Genomic DNA, 21,958 nt, shown 5'->3' on the forward strand with positions numbered 1-21,958 from the left:
TTATTAGATCCTCAAAAATAGTCAAACTCTGAAATGCAAAAATATGAGTTATGCTGCAATGAGAAAACTCACACTTGCGTTCAGTGCTGTGGTGAGGGAAGTGATACAGGGGCAGATTCAGCTACATTGAACTGGTGTGACTCAGTGGAGGTGCTTGGGAAGAGACTCCAATCCATAATAAACAAGAGCATGCTTTGGGCTGTCAGATTCAATCCCACAGGGCTGTGCTCCCAAAGGATAACAAATAAACCACGAAGATCATATGCAGAGACAACACAAGCTTTAATATATCAGAAAGTGCTAAGAGGCATACTTATAACATTTTTCCCCTTCTTTTAGTAAATGTTTGCAGTTTTTTGGCTTTGCTTTAGTGCACATTGTTGACTTCTCAGAGTGCTTATAAATGACATTATTAATACATAAGGATAATTGCTTTAAAGAGTAGCACACATTTTTCCTTTACCTTTGTCTGCATTTTGCCAGCAGGCATTGGCAGGCTCCAAAGCATGCTGTACACACAAATATTTGTGTTGATCTACTTCAATCCACAGGCAGAATGTAGCTAGGAGACAGACTATTTATCTTCCCTGCTCTTACCTTCCACTATGCTTCAAACAGACAGGGTTGTTTCTTGAGGTGTGAGGGACAGACCCCACACTTGTTTTATGAGCCTTGTGAAATAACCTCAGGAGCAAATGGGCACATGGGTCCCTCTGACAGAGGGTGCCTGGACAAGCTGAGGTTTGCCCCTCTGTTGCTGGCCCATTTCCCAAAGTGTACACACAACCAGCATTTGGATTAATATCTGTATGGCTTTGTAGCACCTAAATTTCTATGGCATCACAGCAACAGATTCTGTTTTACTGAAAGGCATGGACTGTGTGTTTGCACCTAAAGTATTTCACATATTTCACAAATACTGTTTCTACAGTGAGTCCTCAGCAGTGCAGATCAGCCTTGCCCCATCAGATGCCATGCTGGACTAAACTGATGTCCAACAAGGACCTGCCCTGCAAGTTTTGTGTTTGTATTGCACACATCCATGTGTGCACACAGAGGGTGACTTGTGTTTCAAATGTACACCTGTGCCCTTATTTACACTGTGTGTTTGTGCCACATGTGTGATCACAGTCAGTGGCACAAATGATATCAATGAGTAGAAAGGATTTCCTGCCAGAAGGGCACATGTTTGTCATGTTAGCCAAACTGACCTTTCCAATGTTCTGGTGAGGGCTGTTTTGCCTGGGGAGCACAGGAAGAATATGCCAATAGGGCTGCTAGAGCCTCCCAACACATGCCTGTGGGATGCCCAAAATCAGATTAGGAAAGCAGCTTTCCTTTCATAGTTTCTGGAGGCTTTTTCTAATATAAAGGATGAGCTGCAGGCACTCATGGCTCGAACTAAAATTAGTACCTCTGTGGGCTGAACAGCTGGGCCAGCAGGTAGGCAATGCAGAAAGGAATTCCCTCCAGGTGTAAATGGAATAAATCATCAAGCTCAGCTCTTCCAGCTTTAGTGACAGCTGTGAACCCAGACCACACCTACACTTCTACACTGAATTCCTCTTGCTCTGTTGGTTCGGACCCTTTATAATCTCTGAAGAAGTGTAAGCAGTGACTTAGTGCTTATTAATAAATGTATTGATAAGTTGTTTACTACATTCATGTCCAGACACATGCACCCCTCACATTACAACCACACAGAAGTCACTACAGGTGTAAAACAGAGCCGTGTAGAACAGAGCCACTGCAAAGGAAGCATGAGGTCTATGTCAGGTATAAGTACAACATCTTTTTGCATCTGATTCCCCCTCAAAATGGGTCAGTTTTTTAAAGGAAAAGCTTTGTGTTCTCACCTGACCTGAAACTCCCTGGAAAGCAGAAGCCTGTCATTTCCTGCTTTTGCAGGACACTCTCCAAGACAACTGCATACAGGAGGACCCAGCCAACACTGCAGAGCAAGACTGGGCTGAGGTGGAAGGGATGAAATATGCAGAAGGAACACACTGATTTCTGCCTAAAATGTGCATTCAGCATCCACTTGAGGCTCAAAAAGGGATTCTTGCAGCTGCAGGTGAGTACGTTTACTTGGAGCACTAAGGCAGTGGTAGATGGACAGGTTTGTAGTGCAAAGATGCAGGGCAAGCAATGAGCAGGACAGTGTCACCACCCTCAAGGGTGACCTTTTGCTCCAAACCAGGCTGCTACACCAACAGAAGTCCTAATGATGAGATATGAATTCATTTGCACCACACCTAGTAGGGTGCTGACCTGATTAAAGGGAAATAAAATTGGGAAGTTATAACTTCCATAGCAAAATGAAAGCAAAAAGCAAATAGGAAAAGCCCAGCTGCCCAAGGAAATCAGGACGAGTTGTTAATCCATGAAGAAATCTTCCAAGATTTTTGCAAAGGGCAAAAAGAATCAATGTTAATGGTAAACATACTGTAAATTAACTTAAAAAGGTTCTTATTTATTTCCATTCCTCCTGAGATATTTAAAGAAAATACACAGCTAAATTTTGCTTTAGCCATCCTCAGTTAAATTTTCAATAATGAATCATTTAAAATTTACCTTCACTTTGTTGTTTTTTCGGATATGTTACATATAATTATGGAGTATTTTTAGTAATTTAGGTTTGACTAAAATGTAGAAATGACATTCTGCAAGAGTAGAACTTCTCTGCCTAAGACTTCTTCTGGACTCCCAGAGAGAACCTGAGGGCATGAAAAGACTGCAAAGTTGTTTTGAGACAGTTTTCATAAAACATGGGCATTTAGAAAGCAAAACCAAATTACTGGGAGTAATAACAAAGGCTATAAATGAGACAAATAACTTGTTCTCATTCAGAAGCACTGCTGCCAATGCTCTAGACTATCTGCCTCGAAGTGTTGATGTCAGTGCACTGAATCTCTGGACCTTTGGATGCTGCTGATATGGGAGGTGCACTCCAATGCTGTGCAGAAAGACAACACCTTTACAGAAGGCTGTAGTCTCTTTTCTGACATCAGGAGCCATGAAATGGTGAGTAAGAGCTGAACTGCTTTGCTTGAGCAGTGCAGTACCTTTGGCTGCAGGCCACTGGTCTGAGCCATGCCTCCAGCACAAGGCATGCAAGGAGGAAAATCCAAGTATCTTCTATCCATGCTTTAGTGGCATGAAGTCAAAAGGACTTCCAAGCTGTGAATTAGTACCACATAACAAAAAACAGTAATGGAATTGAGGAACAGTAAGGAAAATGATCACCTGTACAGTACTAGAGAAATGTCCCAGCTGTTAATTTAGAGTCCAGAGCTAAGTTTTACTGGAGTGAATTTATGACTGCTCATTATTTAACTTAGTCTAGGATCATAATTACAGATGGTACTCCGAGGCGAAATCCCACTGATGGGAAACAGCATCATTTGAGACTCCAGCAAAGAGTAATCAGACACCTTTGGGAAAGTAATCAGGCATCTGTGAAAGAAAACTCTGATGTCAAGAGCCCCTCACATGGGATGCTTGTTTAAGTGTTGTAAGGCATGCAGCACATTTAATGAGATAGAAAGGTTAAAGGGTTCTTTTGAGTGTTAAAAAAAAACATAAAGAAACAACATTTGATATAATCAGCAGCAAAATAAAATGGGCAAGTATTGTTACACACGGGGTACTTCCCGAAACAAGGAAATGAAACACCTTTTCCTCCTGAGTTTCCATGCCCACACCTTTACTAAAGCAGGTAATGTTTTGTAAATACAGCTCTGCTTGATGGGTCAACATGTGAAAGTAGTAAGGATCCCCTACAGACCCAGATCCTTAAACTGGATGGACTTCTATGTAAGAATTCTGTTTGTCCCTGAAGAGCAATGTACACTATTAAAGCAATAAATAATTAGCAGTCCCTCTACCAGAGCTGCTTGAAAGCAGCTCAGGAGCTGCAGGAGCACAATATACGATGTGACAGAGCAACACAGTCCTGAGCCACAGAGGACAGGCCAGAGAAGAAAGGAGGCAATTTTAACAGAGATTGTCTTGTCCAAAACGTCAGACACTGCCACAGTCACTGATAATTACAGTATCTGATTAATGCTTTACAAATCCATTCTTGGCTTAGAATGTCTGTACAGAGAACCTCTAACTTTTCAAAACTTTACATAAATTAGTATTGCAATATGGGTGAGCCCTCTTGTTAAAAGATGATCTGCCTGATTTAACAGTATGATCCACCTTATAGCTTGGATGTCTGAAAGTTTCATCTTCTTAAAAAGTATTACTGTTCAAGGGCTTATTATCAACTCACCAGTTGCTACAATTACATAGCTGAACAGTATTTAACCTGGATGGTGTATTTCAGAAATAAGATCTTTAAACATCATCTGTATGGTTTTTTAAAATAGCTCCAGGGTCAACTTAAAAATTAAGCTCAGCTCATGGGCTCTGATTCAGCAAAGGTCTTATGCATATGCTTTTATTCCAAGCATACAAGCAGTCCTCAAGAGAACTGTTTTAAATCAGCTTTTGCCAATAGGAGGAAGCAATGAGATAATGGAATAAAGGAAAACTCTTCTTATTAAATTCTGACACAAAAGAAAATCTGGAGTTTTCAGTTGTAAGTGAAAAATCAGTCCTATTTCAAATTAGCTGAAGTATTTCACCATCTTGTATTCTAATGATCGAAAACAATGCCCCTCTCCTCATTGCCTTTTTCAAATTAAAACAAGAGAAGGGAGAGGAGAGTAACTGCAAAGCAAAAGGCTGGTAACATTCATACTGGCTAACAAACTGGATCCAAATGCACTGACCTAAAACAGCCTTTCCCAGAAGATGTTTTGTTTATCAAATGCCACCACTTTGAGGCTTTGCTAAGGAAATACTCAGAGGACTGGTATAGAGTGAGAAAGTTTTGCTCCAGTGTATCTGCAGGTTACGCTACTGGTCACAGTTCTGTGACCTGAGATAGCTTTGATAGCTGAGAGAAAAGACATTTGTCTTTGGTCCCAAACTGTGCAGGATGGCACATTTGCCAACGGACCACTGCTTTGTGTTGATCTGAAAGTCCCTATTCATCAGGGAATTCTGAAAATTATTTTGAACATTATGCAAATTGTTCTGGGCACATTTTCCTCCAAAATAAGAAAGGCTTACATAATGAATGCTGCACTCTTTTCCAGATTAGCAATACTGCCCACAGACTTAATGGAGTGTGACAGAGGAAACAAATCGCAAAAATTCACACCGACAAACATACCCAAACTTACCCTGCAGAGCTGAAGACCATCACAAACCATATCACCTTGCAGCAAGTAAAAGACACATTTTTGTGCCCGTGCCTTTTTCTACACCACACAAATCAGGAACAGGGAGGGCAGACAAGAGTCAACATGTGACAGCCATTGGTCACATTGCCTAATGCAACGTGGAAAGCATTGAGGTGAAACCAGGAGGTATACAGAAGAATCTGCATAAAATAAATTTGTGATGCTAACCTTACACTCTTCCATACCTGTATGCAAGACTGTCTGGCTGGAAAGCACTCGATGCACTCAGATCCTCAGTACTTTTGCATGAATGACACTGTATAAAGTGGTACTATATTTACTAGCTGAATAAACAACAGGTTTTGCTTTCACTCATGTATTACGACTTCAGCTCATTTTATTTATATGTCACTAGTTCAGAATGTGCAGTGGACCAGGCACATCATCACTGTTCACCTTTGTCAAAAAGGGGGCCAGAAACATCCATGGCTGTATTTCTGGAACAGCTCTATCTCATCTTTGTAACCTTTGGAGGATATATTACAATCCATTTTGTGTTAGCAACACTGCACCAACCTATTTATCGTAAGCTCATGAAAAAAAATGCACCTATTTTCAGAGACCCCTGGTGCACACAACAACCCAGAAAGTGACAAGCTAACAGAGCTGGTGCAAAACAACTGCCTGCCCAGACATTAGCCTCCTAGAGCAAAAACTGAGGGGAGGAAGAAATCACCAACTCCAGCCTCATCCCTGCCATTAGACACCACACTGAATGTTGCCAGACCATGGGAAAGGCATGTCCCTCCCCGAGGGTCTCTCTTGTCAAAATTTCAAATTCCCTGGCAAGCACAAACACAGAGCATTACCATACTGAACATGATGGCAGACGACCCATAGAGAACCTGCTCAGCAAACCAGGCCCCAAGAACCAAACCACATAAGCATGGACTAATGGTTGTGCTGGTCCCTTGCTCCTGTAGACTGGCTCACCTCATGACAGCTAAGCACGTGTGCTTGGTGTTTAAAGATCAAAGTCATGGTGAACCTTCCTGGTTATTCAAGGTGCTCCTTTGGTCTTGACAGTTCTAAATTCAAGATCACCCCATTAACTATAGACCTTAGTGTTTGTAATGCTCTGAGAAAATTGTGGGTTTCAGTTATTTACTGTGGTGGTGAAAATCACCTCAAGATTTATAATCTTAAAAACAATCCAGCGAGGTGAGGAATATGCAGGTGTGTGGCCAAAGCAGTTAAATCTCCTTGAATGCTATGTTAGAGGTACCTTGGCTGCACTCAAAATAAAAACTAGTCAGTTTTGTCACTTTTAACATAATGTAACTCATTAACTTTCATCACTGTTCTGGGTAAATAATATGTACAGAGGATATAACTGAAGAAATTACTGACACATGTTGCTGTTACAACACTGATTGAAAACTACAGTCCAGAGCATCCGAGCGTAGCAGGGTTTCTTCATTCCCAAGATCTCCTTCTCACTTCTGATGTAAATTCTCTGTCCCAAGGCTGCCTTGTACATGAGGTTTGTGTACGTGTATATTATATATATAAATAAGCACGCTCAGAGAATAATGAGCCCTGAGAAATATACTCTCCCAGCACCCTCTTGGGAAGGTGAGGTTGCTGAACACAGCTGTTTTCATGATTCACATCCTCTAAAACCTGCACTTTCTGTGCCTGGCCAGGTGAAAATGCCAGGTAAAAAAGGGAACCTTGTAAATCTGCTTAGCTGTTTCCCTCTGGCAAACTGCCCCTCCCTTCTTTACCTCTACTGGTTAAGCCCCAAGCACTTTGCAAGACTGAAGACTGGAAAGTACATGTGATTTCTTCTACCTATAAATAACACCAGTCAATAAAATAAAGGCAAATAAAAGTAGTAAATGATATTTATTTCTAGTCTTATTTTATCCAGAACACATTTCTCAGAATTTCTGATGCACTCCTCTAGCCAAGGCTGCCTGTGCCAGTGCGACAGGAACCTCCCTCCACTCCCCTCCCTCCAGCTCATTATCCGGTGTCTGACAGAAGCAAGAGCCAGCTGCTCTACAAAAAGGCACATGAAACGCTTCAGCAAGACATTAGAAAATCACCTGCCTAAAAGGAAGAGATTATTTTCCTCCTGTCACCATTACCAACAGACTGATACAAACGTTGAATTTAAAGGTCGTCAGTTCTTTAGAAGTCTTGTTACTGGAGAAATGAAACCCATAACCACATCTGGATACTCTATTTCCATTCAAACACCCAATGCCTCAGTGCTAATGGGGCTGAATTTTTATCTCTGACCTTGGCCCTTTGGTTTCCCCTTTTTGTCTGGCACCTCCACAGCCCTACAGCCAGTTGGCAGAAACAGGGACATTGCCAGTTTGAGATTCATATTGTGTGGCTTTGAGACCCACATATTCTAAGGCTGTACTGTCATGGCACCTTGTGACAGCAAGTTCTACAGGTGTTTGCAGCATAAGCAGAATTAGTAAATTTATTGACACTTACCAACAAGGAATGTCCTCACAATCTGCATTATTTCTTTGGTAGCTCACAGGTGTTCTTGACACCACTTGATGACCAAGTAAAAGGAAAAAATTCTCCTACTAGTCAAGTATAAAATTGTAAGGTATAATCTACCTTTGGAAGCTTCTGTGCCGAGTGGATTTTCCAAGATGTCTGTCATATCTTGGTTCCAAGCATCCTTCACAGCAGACTTGGATACCTTCCTGTTGTTCAGTTTTTGCTGTGGTCGGAAGTTATTCCTCAAGTACTCCACAGACTTGACATGGTCTTGCTGCTCAGTGGTGAAGATGGAGTAAAATGCCTCCAGCTGATCGCAGCCATCATGGCAGGGGAGAGAAGGGACATTAATTAGAAAAACAATGTGGTGAAATCCGGGTGGCTGAGAAGACAGCAAAATGGAAGGAAGTAAAATGTTGATGCCAAGACTGATAAAACTACATGGGAAATCAGACTGCTCACTGAAATTATTGCCAACCACCTTATCTCAGCACAAGGCTTGTCCTGCCCACCATGGGAGAAGGCCTTCTAGAACCTGTGGACATCTGTCATTGGCAGAGAAACATTTGCCCTTAAGATCCCTTTTGTGTGTGACACAGCCTTGCCAAACCCTCCTCACTGCTGGCACCGTTTTGTTTCCCAGTATTGCGTCAAAAAGTGCTTCCAGGTCATTCCCCACCAAGAGCTTTCTCCTGGATAAGGCAATACTTCCTTATCTCTGAATACCTTACAAAGTTTAGCTGCCAGGCTAAGCTTCACAGACAGCTCGTGCAGCACTTTTAGGCACAGCTAGCATACACTCCTCTGGGAATAAGTTTCTTCTGTTGCATTCAGATCTGAGCTATTTATAAGAAAACGTATTAACCTGTAAGAAAGAACTGTAATTGGAAAACTTTTCTGTTACTTTGTATCTTAGTGTTTCTCAGAAAAAAAAAATCTAGCAAACTAAGGAGAAAATATTTTCAGCTAATGTTTTTCTCCCAGCTATAAAGGTAGTTACAGCATTTATTGTTACCTTGTTATCATTCAGAATTAGTTCTGTTGCTGCTGGAAAGACTGAGCAAGACAGAACAGAGAAGGAATCGGTCCTGATATTGTTTGCATCACATCAGTTACACATATTGGTAGTATCGATTTTGGGAGCACAGAATCTAGCCCAGGACTTCAAAAAAGACTTGAGTAATATTCATAGCTTAATGACAGGCCACTGAAACTTACACACTTTTCATTTAAGTGTGTCTGCTCTAAAAGCTCTGGAGAAGCATATGAGCCCCAAACCTTAAAACTGGAAGAACTATCATGGCAGCCTCAGTTGCTAAAGCTGATAAAAATAATCAAAGAAGTGTATAACAGAGCAGTTAAGCATCCTCCACTGACTCATGAGGTACCCACCACCTTATTTAATTTCCCTTCAAACCAATAATCTGAGCCCCCTTCAGCAGGGGAAGAGCAGGGAGGGGTGACCAGTTCCTGTCACAGGCAGGGAGCTCAGGTGCCACTTCCAGAGCTCAGGTGCTGCTTCCAGACTTGCAGGTGTGGATGCTGGGATTTGAATTGTACTTTTTTTCTGCATGTTATAGGAATGCCTTATTTCCGGGTTCTCAACACAATTTTGGTTTTGAGGCTTTCAAAGAAACACCTTTAAAAATTTCCTAATTATTAGCAGGACCACCTCAAAAGCATAGGAGGATAGATTAAAAAGGGGTAAAAGGACTGACTTACACTTCAGTCTTAAAAAAACCCCCACAATTTGTTGATCCTGCTACACCTTTCTATAAAAGCAGAACAAAACTCTTGTGCTTATTTACATACCTTTTGCACTTCATGCACTGGAAGCAGTTTTGATAAAGCCAGATAACAGGGCTTAAGGTGACTTTATAAAAGCGCAAGAACTTGGGTAGTAACTCCTTTTTCTAGAAGTCAAGTCTCTAGGCTTAGACATCTGTGACATTAATTGAATTTTTAAACTTTCAGAGAGAACTTTTAAAATATTTTCTTCTGCCATGCTACCTTGGGGAGGTATAATTGCATTTTAACAACTGCCAATTCAAACATGATTTTTAACCTTCTGCTTTTTATGTGTTGAAGTATATATAAGCCATTTCAACCTCACTTTCACTATAAAAATATTATCTACGACAAATGAGAAATTAATTTATCTATAACTGACAGAAAAAAATAATATTCTAAGATCTGTAGTCAAGGAGCTACATTCACACTCTTCAAGGAGTACAAGAGCTCCTGTTCAGAAGAAGAAATTAAAAGCTCTTGTAAGACTATTGTAGATACAGGGAAACCTGATCTAAAGCTCTGAGTCATGCAATTACAAACCATTAAAGCCTGATGTGTAGTTTTCTAAGGGTTGGATATACAAATGGCAATTAAAAATACTGAAACTGTTATAAGCACAATGAGCTACTCTGAGGTATGCATTACGAGAGATAATGCCATGCTTTGGGTCATTGAATGCACTTAGCTTTACAATGCATCCGCAGGGTGACACAGCTTGTCCTGGTTTGTTGTCTAATTATCAGGGAAGATGATGATGATGGAGGACTGTGAATAAAATAGAGAAGCCTCCACAAATGGACCACTTCACTACTGTCCTTTTCCAGCAAGGTATTTTGCACAAAAGCACGAATTTAATTGGAACAGCAACAAAGCTTAAACAATATCACCGTTGTCCCCTGGGATTACAGGCTGCTTCATGGGGATTGTGATAAAGAAGGTTAAACTATGGCAATGGATTATGTTACTGTTTCTGCTAGAGGAACAAATAATAATCATAGCAGTGGCAGGGTGGCAGGCTCTTGAAACACACACATCTAGAGCTACCGGGGAGGGGGGAACACTATTATTTATTCCACATGTGTTGTAGTATCAATGAAAGTCTGTCTACACACAGAATTCCCAGCCCTTCCACCACACACACATGCACAGAGCAGCACAATGCCAAATTTAAAGGCTTGATTTGGAACAGTTACTTCTATGCAGCATAGGGAAGGAGCTATGCCAGGATAAAGTACCTTTATACCGACAGCCAAAATTGATATTTACTGTTTCATTTGCATTTGTTAAAAAAGAAAAAAGGAGTCGTGACCCACCTGATGTGCACACAGGGTATAAAACTGAGCATGGGCCAGGCCTTGCAGCCACCAAATAATAAACAGTAAACTTATTGATGTAGTGAAAAGCTACAAGGGATTGCAAGTATCCTGCAGGCAAGGACAGAATTCAAAATGATCTCGACAATCAGAGAAATAGCCTGAAAAAAACAAGGGGTCTGATTCAAACAGGACCATGTGCAGAGTCCCAGGCTCCAGCCAGAACTGGGGGCTGCCTGGGGGCACAATGTGCTCAGCATTGCCAGAGAGATCCAGGGAAAGCCTCCAGAAAAAGGGTTCCTGCTGACCAGGAGCTGAGCACGGGCAGTACCATCACACATTGTGAAACAGGCAAGATAACAGCAGGATGAGTGGCTGGAGACATAAATCCTGACGTGTCCCTCGGCCTCTGGAGGGCCTCAGCTGAAGCACTGCAACTGATTTTGAACACAGACTGCCAAAAAAAGATGAAAGAATCTATGGGAAAAGCAATGAGATCTAGAAAACAGGAAAAAACGCCTGGAGCAGGGGTATGGCAAGTGCCTTCCATACTTCTGAAACCTCAGAGTACAACATCTGTCAGTCAGGATGACCCAGTGATTACTTCATGTGCACTTTACAGAATAAGTAATGTAAAAAGTTTGTTTTCAGTGGTTTATGACAGATGAATAAGAGGCAAGACTAAGTCTGGCAGGCTGGCTTTCTAAAGACCACAGTCTTACAATGTCAGAATACACTGAACTGACAAACATTTGACTTCATCCAGACATTGCTTTATCAGGATAATTCTTCAAACTCCAGACATTATGTCTATTTGCATTAAAAGCTGCTATGTGCTAATTTTAAAGATTTGTGCACCAGCTCGCTGAGCACATAATGGCAGCTTTACTGTGTTATAAAAACAGTTAAGCATGGAGAATTAATGGAAAGATGTCTTTTCTAATGTAATTAGTTCAAATTACTAAATCTGAGCAGAACTGAAATCACTCACTTTACTTTGAAAAGAAAGTTTCAATTAAAAAGAATAAAAGGGAACTCTATGTAACTATTTACACCATAGCTTAATTTAATCTTAACAAAAACAATATGAAATAAATCACTGAAAGGAAACTGGGTTTCATGTTGTACTGTCTTCTCAAGACGGATGGCTCCTGTTCAGAAACAATATTAATAAGAGAATAAAAAAAAAAATCACCGACACTTCCTTTTTTGTCAACAGAAACATTTGCACTCTCCAAATTAAACCGGCGGGTTTTGAAAACAGTCTTAAGGAGGGCAAATTGCGAGATGGGCTTCAGTGAGAAAACAAACACACCTGATGGTAAGAAATGGGCACAGGCTTCCGAAAGACGATCCACTCGACGATCTCGCTGCAGGGAGGGGTAGTCAGGGAACCTGTGTAGCGGTAGTAGCTCCCCAGAGACGTTGGCAGAAGTTCCCTCAGCACAAAGGGATCCAGAAAGGTCTCCTTCTCTGCAGGGAAGATTGACAAGCAGGATTACACTTTTTTTAAATGTGTCTTTAAAACAGACATCACACTGCTAGGCAGCCTAACAAGGTGTAATGGCAACAACATATTTTATCATATATGTAATGAAAAATGGAAACTCTCTGTAAGAGCTGACGTGTGGTTTATTAAAAGAGCAGCCAAAATGTTAGTCAGCCCCATCCCAAACACACACCCTCCTAATCTGAATGTGTGCAGGTGTGAAATGCACTTGCTACCCCACTGGTTTATGTCAGCACAGAAATAATGCTGTAGTCAATGGTTCCAGCACTCAGTACATGGCTCCCCAGCTGGATGGCAGCAGGACAAACCCAGTGGGACACAGCCAGGCCCAGTGCTCCTGTTTGCTGCTGCCTGATCAAAGCACATCGGGCAGTGTATCTGTCCCATCAGGAGCACAGTCAAACCCTCAGTGGATTGCTGAGGTGGAGGAGGCAGAGCCAGGCTGAGGAGCAGGGACACAGGACACTGCTACAGCTCAGTGTGGTGCTCAAAGCAACATCCAAGCAGTGCTCGCTCAAGCCTGCACCCACCAGTGCTGGCACTGCCAGGGTGCTGCCAGACACAGCCAGCACTGCACCAAATAGGTTTCACAGGTAAAACCTTCTCCCAAATCCAAGAAAGTCCTTCCAGGGTCCAACAACATGGGGACAAGCCTTTTTTTCTCTGAGAATCCCCTTGGACAGCCTGAAATGCAAACCTAAGCACTGGAATCATTCACCTGCAAGTAACAGTGACAAGCTGGTAACATTTAACACGTGAAGAAAAATAAATAAACAAAAGGAGGGAACAGCTGCAGGCAAGGCAATTTCCCTGCTATCCCTGAGCATTTATCCTCTGCAATTCATGTTGACTTGGAGGTTGAAGCGGCCTCTCAGCCCATGCAAAGGTGCTCACTGCCTCGGGCAGGCTGATATGTGGGGCTCTCCTGAACATCTCTATTCCTTACTTTCAATATCCCGTGTGCCTCTAACAGGAGTCCACTCTTAGGCAGAGGGAACTCTTTTTTCTGTGTCACCAGAGCTGCTGAGCAAACCCATTGCCACCCCCTCCCTGCCCCAACAGAAGGGAGAAGCAGGTGGGCTGGTGATTGACACACACATCTTCCAAATAGGATGAAGTCTGCAGAATTCACTTCCACAGAATCCCACAGTCTAGAAGTCTTAATCAAATCAGGAGTTGCCTAAACCTCTTAGCAGCAGTCTGATAATTCAGGAGATTTTTTTTAACTCCACTGCTGCTGCACGATGCCAATGACACATACACTTCATGTATCTTCTATTTTCTGCACAATATCAACAGGTCTGTGATGTTTTCATAGCTTTTAGCATCCCAAAATATGAGTAATTCTATTAAAGTCAAGGCAATACTGCAACCTCTTGGTGATCAATTCCTTTCCTTCTTATCTGAGGAGATTTTGATCACATCTGCATCTCCAAAGACGAAATAAACAAATAATAATCCACATTTTTTCCTCATCATAGCATACCTCTGAGAGAAAAAGTGTGCTTAAATAATAAATACTAAAACATACGTGATTGGCCAAAGTTCAAAGAGATTCTAATCAAGAAGTCATAATCACAGCAAAAGGTCGCATTTAATTTGATTGGCTCATTTTTATGCAGAAAAACTTGGTTAGAAAAATGAGAAACTCAGTCACAGGACTTGATTTCCAAACATAGTATACAAACCTTGACATTGGATTTCTATTTCAGAGCTGTCTGTCTACATCAGCAAACAGTGGGCCACAATGAATCCCAAAGAGTGTTTGAATACACCAACATCCCCTGTATTAACAGCCAGTGACTACACATGAAAGAGATGGCAAGCAGAGGAACATTTTGAAAAGTGCTTTCCTCTTGAATTTAAGAAAAAATGTTGCAGTTAAAATTGACAATTTAACTATTTCTAACTTTTGTAACCTTTTTATTACAATGATAGAATCACTTCAGATGCTGGATAAAGGCTCTGTGCAAAACCACAAATATGGTATCCCTTTATCAAAGGATGGCAGGAGAAGGAAGCTCATTTTACACTTTCAAGAATTTTTGTGCCATATGCTGACAATATTATATTTTAATAATTAATTGTTCATCAAAGGAAAAGATGAAGAACAGGGATGCTAAATTCAAAGTTATTCAAATTGCAAAAATGAATAATGCATAACTTTTATATTAAATACACACTGTATTAAGTAGTCTACATTTCATCCAACTCTGTCTTTCATTTTTAAACATTTTGAACTACAATATGAATAATCAAGTAAAGGAAGCTTATTTAGACAGAGAAATACCTTATTTGAATGCAAACTGGAAGTATCTGACTATGATTAATTTTTGGTTATCAATTAGGGATAGTGCTTTTTCTTAAGCACTTGGGAAGTCATAGTCAGCTGTGAAAAAGAGTATTTCTCAAGGAAAAAGTAGCTTTGCTAATACACAGTTTAAGTAGGGCAGGGTGTACTCGATCTAATTTTTCATGGCTACAAGCAATGCTCTAAGTTTCCATTAATGAATGCCAAAGATTAAAATTAAAAAAACACATATAATTGGATTAAAATGACTACTAAAATAGATGATAATCAATTGATTATGCTTTAATAATGTGACACTTTTGAAAACGTATCATTCTTTTGTATTGCTTGCCATCTAGATGCATGGTGCAGACTTTTAGAAATTGGAGTCACAAATATCTTCATGTGAAGCTTAAAGAAAAAGGGACTTCGAAACTCCAGTGCCTGCCTGCCATATCCTTCAAGAGCATATTGAAACAGTAAATGCCATGAAATTAAAGTTCCTAAGAGCTTGAGACAGTTTTGAAAATGGCATTTTGAAGTCATATAATTTTAAAGATTTCAGGGTTAAGTCAGTTATTGTTGTTGGTGGTGAAATTGTAAGGAGAATAATTTCCAGGCTAAGCAAGAGCATTCACTGATTATCATAGAAATACTTTATATATATATATATATACATGCATGTGTGTGTATGTATACACATTTCCTACTAAATGAAAACAAAGTTGGAAATAATAACAAACCGTTCTTCACTGTCTTTTATTACCAGCTCCTGTTTCCCATTTACAGTGCCTGGGATGGGCATGAACTGTGTCCAGGAGGCTGGGACTGAGTGGAGTGAGGAGTTTATAGGAGGAAGAAAGTGGAAAAGGCTGGAAACTACATGATTGATGAGACAGCATTTGCTGACAGGTATTAGGAAATAACTGGCAGACAAAAGCAATAAAACACAGCAAAGCAAAAGTGTTCACCTGCAAACACCTGTGAATTACTGCAATCAATGCTGCAAAACCGACCCATGAGCCACCTACTCGCCCATAAAGCTGAGCCCTGCAATGCTCTCTTCTGCTGCTCCTTATCCTCCTCCCATCTCAGCACCTGAGCACCCAAACAGAAATAAAAACAACCAGGAAAGCAGAGCCCCAGAGATCCTGCCCCTGAAGACAGCCCCTCAAAATACAGAGCATTCTCCTGGGAAAGAACAACACCTGCTGCTGCTGCCACCAGTGCTCCCAGGTGATGCAGCAAAGAGCAGTGTCCAAAGCATGGCCCCACTAATGCAGTTTTATCCACAGGTAACAAGCAGCACTGCTTTGTTTACAGCACCAATGCTCGGAAAAACATGTTCACCCTAATACCTCAAAGGTAAAAATAGCAAGCACCACAGATTCATTGTTGACCATTAAGACAATGAATGTGGCATTTAAAATACTAAGTGTTCTGCAGTATGAAAGGACAATATTGTATTTCAGCTCTTACATTCACAAAAAACAATTAACTGAGCCAGCTGGTAACATATTTGACCTTCTGATACAACATTCACATCTGCCTCTTGGTCTGAATCTCACAACAGCAATGTGAAAAGTCACACCCAGCATATTCTTTGTTTGGGCTGAGAAATCTCCCCAGCATTTTGCAGGAGACAAAGGGCCATTTTCTGGAGAACCTGACCCAAAGGCAGAGCAACTGCAGACGTGCTTCAAAAGCCTGACCAATCTACACTCCTTGTCAAGTCATCACCACTAGATCTGAACTAATACTAAGTTGTGCACAATAGTTTACTGAGCAGAGGAAAAAACCAGATCTTAATACCTGCAGTGGATCTCCACCAACTACTGCACTTTTCACAAGCTGGCGCCAACAAATATTGTATTGAAAGAGCCATCAGTTGAACATTTTGCCTTCAAGGACTGACTTGCTAAAAATACAGTCTGTAAATCACTGGATAAAGATAGATCTAAATTTTAACCAAATCACTGGAGTAAGAGGCTTCTTGAGATATGCAGGTAAACAGCACACAACTATCTGTGATCAAAACTCTTTTAAATCTAACAGGAACTTGGATTGGACATCACAAGAAAATAACTATATGCCAAGTCCATTTATATCTCATGGAATGCTTAGGGACTTTCATCACGATTTTCTGTAAGAAAACAGGAACTTGGCTGCATTGAAAACAATATCTTAAAATGAGCTTATTTCCAAAATTAACGTATGTGCAGTGCCTGATAGGTACCCAGCTACACTTTGAATAACTGAAATCTGCAACACCAATATGAAGAGCTTTGAAAGTCTCCCAAATTTGTTAAACAATGTTATTGCCAATTTCATTTTCACAATGAGCCAAGACATTCTAAAGCTTCTGCATTCAAATTTTCAAAAAGCAAACACGCAAAAATAATCAAAAGGACACCATGTTGCACACCCACTGAGCCAGAACTTCCCAGATAAAGCAGGCAGCAAAGCAGAGCCAAGGACCAGACTCATGGGGGTGATTTTAAAGATGAGACTACAAATGTTATATATTACTTTAACTGAAAGGATCATCAGATGAGTGCTTGCTGTGTAAATCCTGCAGGAAGGGCAGCATCTGACAGTTCTCTGTACTCAGGGTAATTCTTGTCATTTATTGTGCAATTATTTTTCTCACTTTTATTTAATTTTTTTTTAAAAGATCCTCTGCTGAGCAATGTAAGGAGCTGTAAGGACACAGAAAGCACAGCATGGAAGAGAGGAAGGGAGTGAGATAATAACACAGTCCTGCAGACTAATTTAATCTGAGAGGTACAAAAAAATCAGGAGGAAGGAATAAAAAAGGCAAGTCTCTTATTCACAAAAAAACATTTCCATGCCACGTGTTGGTCTCAGGCTTAATTTTTCTCACTGCCTTTCTTAAAACAGCTTAGGAGGAAAAGGTTTAGCTGCAGAGAAGAGGTCTTAACTCTTTAAAGAAGGAAAATGTTATTCTGAACCTTTCATGCTTAAGGAGTGCTGATGCAAAGCAGCTGCTGGCATTCTAGACTGGGATGAGACTTCTCCAGGTTTCATAAAACCTAACCTGAAGCAGAGGTACAGGCAAGAGGTACAGAATAAGCATCAGCAATAGGAGGAAAAAGAAACTATGACAAAGTTTAGAGGAGAGGAGGATCTCTGGAAAAAGCTGGACTCTGGCAGAGGCTGAAGTGAAGCAGAAGTGCCCAGAGGAGTGTGGATTGTTCACATCTGCTCCAGCAGAGCCAGAGCAAACCCACATGTTCTCAGACTTTTCTATCCCTCATTTCTCAGCAAAAATCCCCAAAACCCACCAGCATAGCACCCAACTCCTACTCCCTGCAGATGATTTGCTCACATTCAGCATCAGCTTTATTTCTTAACTGTTACAAGTGCAATCTTTTTTGTTAGTTTGAATTAGTTTTTCTGTGCAATCTATTAATTCTCGGTCAGCTTGCTGGTCTTTACTCAGATGTGACCAGCACTGCTTTCTGCAGAGCAGACAGGTGAAGGACCAGAGATTTCCAACACTTCCACCATTTATTCCTTTCAATGATACAGACCCCTGCAGCTATGCACAGAGCTGCCCTATATAAAGGTGTGAACTTATCACCTCTGCTCTCATCTCCATTTCCCACTTCCCTCCTCCTCCCCTTTGCTCCACAGCAATCGTGTCCTGGCCCCTTTCACAGGGCTACTCTGACTGTGAACACAAGAACAGATCAGAAAACAAAAGAATATATCCAGCTCATCCCTGAGGAAAAAGAAATGCTCCTCCACGTTTCCTTCTCAGCCTAACTTATGGTGCCGCTCTCCCTTTGATGGCCCTTCCTTGTTCCAAATTGAGCTGCTGCTTTCTTCAAAGTTTTACTTTCAAAGATGAGGTCCCACGGTATCACATCTCACCTTCACCCCTCTCCCCCACCCTTCTCTACAACCCCATGATATTTGGTGTGGAAGGCAAACAGCTTGTCAGGCGGTGTTCTGGTTGAAGTTCAAAACAAAAGAAAAAACGTGTCATGGTGCTAATGGTGTTTTCTTGTTATTATGCCTTCTGGTGTGATAGATCCACAGGGTAACTAACACTGTCTAGATTGCTTCTTTTTTAGTGCTGATTTATTTTAACAGGTTATTCACTGATTTTTCACCTAGGACAACTGGAGAGATGTGCAAGATATTTATTTTCTATCCTTTTTCATTATTAAAGCAGTTGTTTCCACTGTATTTTGGTAAGTTCCCCCCAGCAAGACCAGAAATTTTAGTAATCATTGCCTGACCACTTCTGGCCCATCTCAAGGGAAATCCTCTGCTCCATGCTGGGCTCCAGTTAAAGCTTTTTAAGACTTTTTTCCAACTCCCTTTTAAATAAACAAAGGTTCCTCTCCTCCTCACACCCCACCTCACGTTCACAAACAAGCAACAGATGACATTGATTCACTTTGTACCTAAGCTTTTGATCTGGTAGCACTTTGATTTTCAGAGCTCACTTTTGACAAGGAAGGGAATAAGAGCCCCGTTTTTGTGACATTGAACCTTTTCTGCTGTGGTAATTTATTTGTGCTCTAATAATAATTTTCTGCTGAGCAGTGTAGATTCTTTATGTCAGCTACAAAGAACAGGACAGAGTGACAAAAACATGGTTTCCATCACCCTGAAATATTTTCCAGGGGCCTGGGGTAGTGTGGGCTGCTGTCCCCTCTGATAACACTTTGCCTGCACAATAAAATAGGACTGTGGTCCTGTGCAGAGCATCTGTGCCAGGCTGGAAAAAGGAGAATGTCACACAGCCTCCAGCACTGGGTGCTGCCCCAGGACTGACATCAGGGAAGAAGGCTCATTTTAATGCCTTCCAGGCAGCTGGTAAAAACAAAGAAAAGGCTTCTCTAAGAGGCTTACATACAAAACAGTACCTAAAAGGGCAAACCAAAGACAGGAAAGGTGGGAAAAGCAATGTTTCTGTGCAATAGTTCCATCCTGCCAGGTGCTCCTCTGAGCCCTTGCTGGAACGTGTGGCAGACAAAAGCTTTCATAACCATTTTAATGCAAATCAACTGTATAACACATAACCTGGTATTTCACAGTCCCCTATTCCCACAAGGGCACAATCATTCCCTCTGAGGCCTCACCAGCCTCCTCAGCCTTTGCACAAGAGCAGCTCCTTCCTGCCCTGTGATCCTCAGCATCCCGAAGAAGGATGAGGAGCTCAGAGAGAGGGGCTCAGGGCAGGGCACCCAGCCCTGGTCAGATGTGCAGAGTCAATTGTGCAGCACCAAGACTGCTCCATGTGTGGTGCAATCATAGGCAGGCAGCAGTGACTTTTTAACCTATGATCCAACTTCAGTGAACAACATGCATCATCCATCCTACCAGCACTGCTGAAGGCTCTTCCCACCAGCTTTCATGATGAGAAGAGCATTTGTAGAGGAGCTAAAAAAGACCCCCAGCAATTAGAGCTGAAAGACACAAGTCAGCATCAGAAAATCCAAATCCCACCTGCTTGTACCCCAGCCCTTCTCCAGGGAGGGCTGCCCACTCCCAGCTGTCAGTCCTGGCTGGGCTCTGTGGCAGACAGGCTCTCCACGTGCCCTGGGGCAGGGAAAGCAGGAGTGAGAAGAGCAGACACCTGGCTGGCAGGAGGTGTGACAAATCCTTGGCAGAGCACAAAACCAAAAGCAATTTTAAAAGCAGCAACAAGCATTTGACAGCCCCTGTAAGAGTCTCCTCAGTGCTCCTGTGCTGCTCTTCGAGGGCAGATGCAGGAGCTGGGGAGAGGTGTGGGAACATCCTGTTCAGCAGGAAGAACATGGGGCAAACCCCAAAGCATTATCATAGATCCAGACATCATTTGGCAGTTTGGTACACCATGGTTTCCCTTCCAGCTAAGAAACTTTATATGGCTGCTCATGTAAAATTAAGTTTAATGTGGCCATTAGGATTCTACAAAATTATGCCTGGAGATGAGGAAACAAAATCAACTAAGTAGCAACTAAGCCTGTATTGATTTTTACGTGTATGTTTCTCTATCATTGTTACTAAGCTGGTGACACTGTGAAGGGCACAATTATTTATGTTCCATCAAATTAGTAAGTAATTCACATCCCTGATGAAATATCAAGCAAAAATTGCTCTCGCTTCTATAGAAAGTACTTCTGACTTTGGAAATGTTTGCATACCCCTGGAAGGGCAATGTAAGAATACAAGAACTTCACAGAAAAAAAGAAAAAGGATACAAAAAATTTTTTTAAAAACTACCAGCTCATCATTCATGAGTACCATCTCTCTATCCACCTGAGTGTTACCAGATCTGTCCCCACTGTGGGAACAGTGTGGGAGCCCTGTACAGTGTGGTGCAGAGTGGGATTCCCATACAGGACCAGGCTTTCCAGTAAATGAAAAAAGAGAATGATGAGGATTTGTGATGAAAACTGAACGAGTGTGAGGAAGGAGTGACTGTTCAGCACAACCCAGGAAACATGTTCTGCCAGATGGAGGGAGAGGGACAAGAAAACCTCAATGTTTGTATGTATTCTTAATTTTTACATTATATGTATTGTGACAATCACCTAAAACCAATATGGTAATGGAAATGTTATAAAATGCAAAGAAACTTAAGGTTTCAATTTTGCCTTCTTTTGTTGGATTCCTACTTCATCCAACCACTCTATGCAAAAGCCACAAGAGTTTTCCACTGTATTTCAGCCAAAAAGTCCATCTTGCCTTAGGGTCCCAGTTGAATGCAGAGAAATGGAAGGCAGGAAGAAGCTTTTCAGATAAATTCACAAAACTGTGCTCGTTTAAGATGTAAGTAAATCACATCAAGAAAAGAAATGCGAGAAACTGGAATAAAACCCTCACATCTTTACTGTTATTCTGTATAATAGCATTAAAAGAGAGATATGATATGAGAATTCTTCACTGAAGTGTTCTATCAATATTTAAGTTAAAGAGAACGATCTCTTTCAACAACTGCCTTGCAGGAGGAAATTCCTTTACTCTAACCACCAAAAGAGCCTTAGAAAAGGCCTTTAATCAGGGCCTTTGAAACAGGAAGGAAAGCATGATTTTCCTCTTTTTCTTCCTTAATGTTTTGAAAAGGAAACAAGCTATTGAAATATATCAAGTGATTTCCTTTACTTGAAACACTAGCAGACTTCTGTGCATTGTGTGCAAAACAAAAATAAACGGCTTTTATCCACCCAGATTTTGCTGTGGGTAAGACAGCACGGAGATGAACTGATCATTATGTGGTCAGGGAATCACAGCCTCGGGACCAAGTCACATCCTACCCAAACAATTA

General features: G+C 41.3%; 1 protein-coding gene across 1 annotated transcript in view; it reads right to left on the reverse strand.

Annotated features, from left to right (window-relative positions):
- PTPRG (protein tyrosine phosphatase receptor type G) overlaps positions 1 to 21,958 on the reverse strand; it is a 389,517-nt gene that overhangs the window by 86,073 nt on the left and 281,486 nt on the right. Inside the window, exons 7-8 of the mRNA XM_014872991.2 lie at positions 12,186 to 12,343; positions 7,884 to 8,076 (exon numbers count right to left, since the gene is read on the reverse strand). Of these exons, the coding sequence (XP_014728477.2) occupies positions 7,884 to 8,076; positions 12,186 to 12,343 (351 nt within the window). The remainder of the gene's footprint in view (positions 1 to 7,883; positions 8,077 to 12,185; positions 12,344 to 21,958) is intronic.

Source organism: Sturnus vulgaris, chromosome 11, assembly GCF_052056855.1.
Source record: "Sturnus vulgaris isolate bStuVul1 chromosome 11, bStuVul1.hap1, whole genome shotgun sequence".
Classification (NCBI taxonomy): Eukaryota; Metazoa; Chordata; class Aves; order Passeriformes; family Sturnidae; genus Sturnus; species Sturnus vulgaris.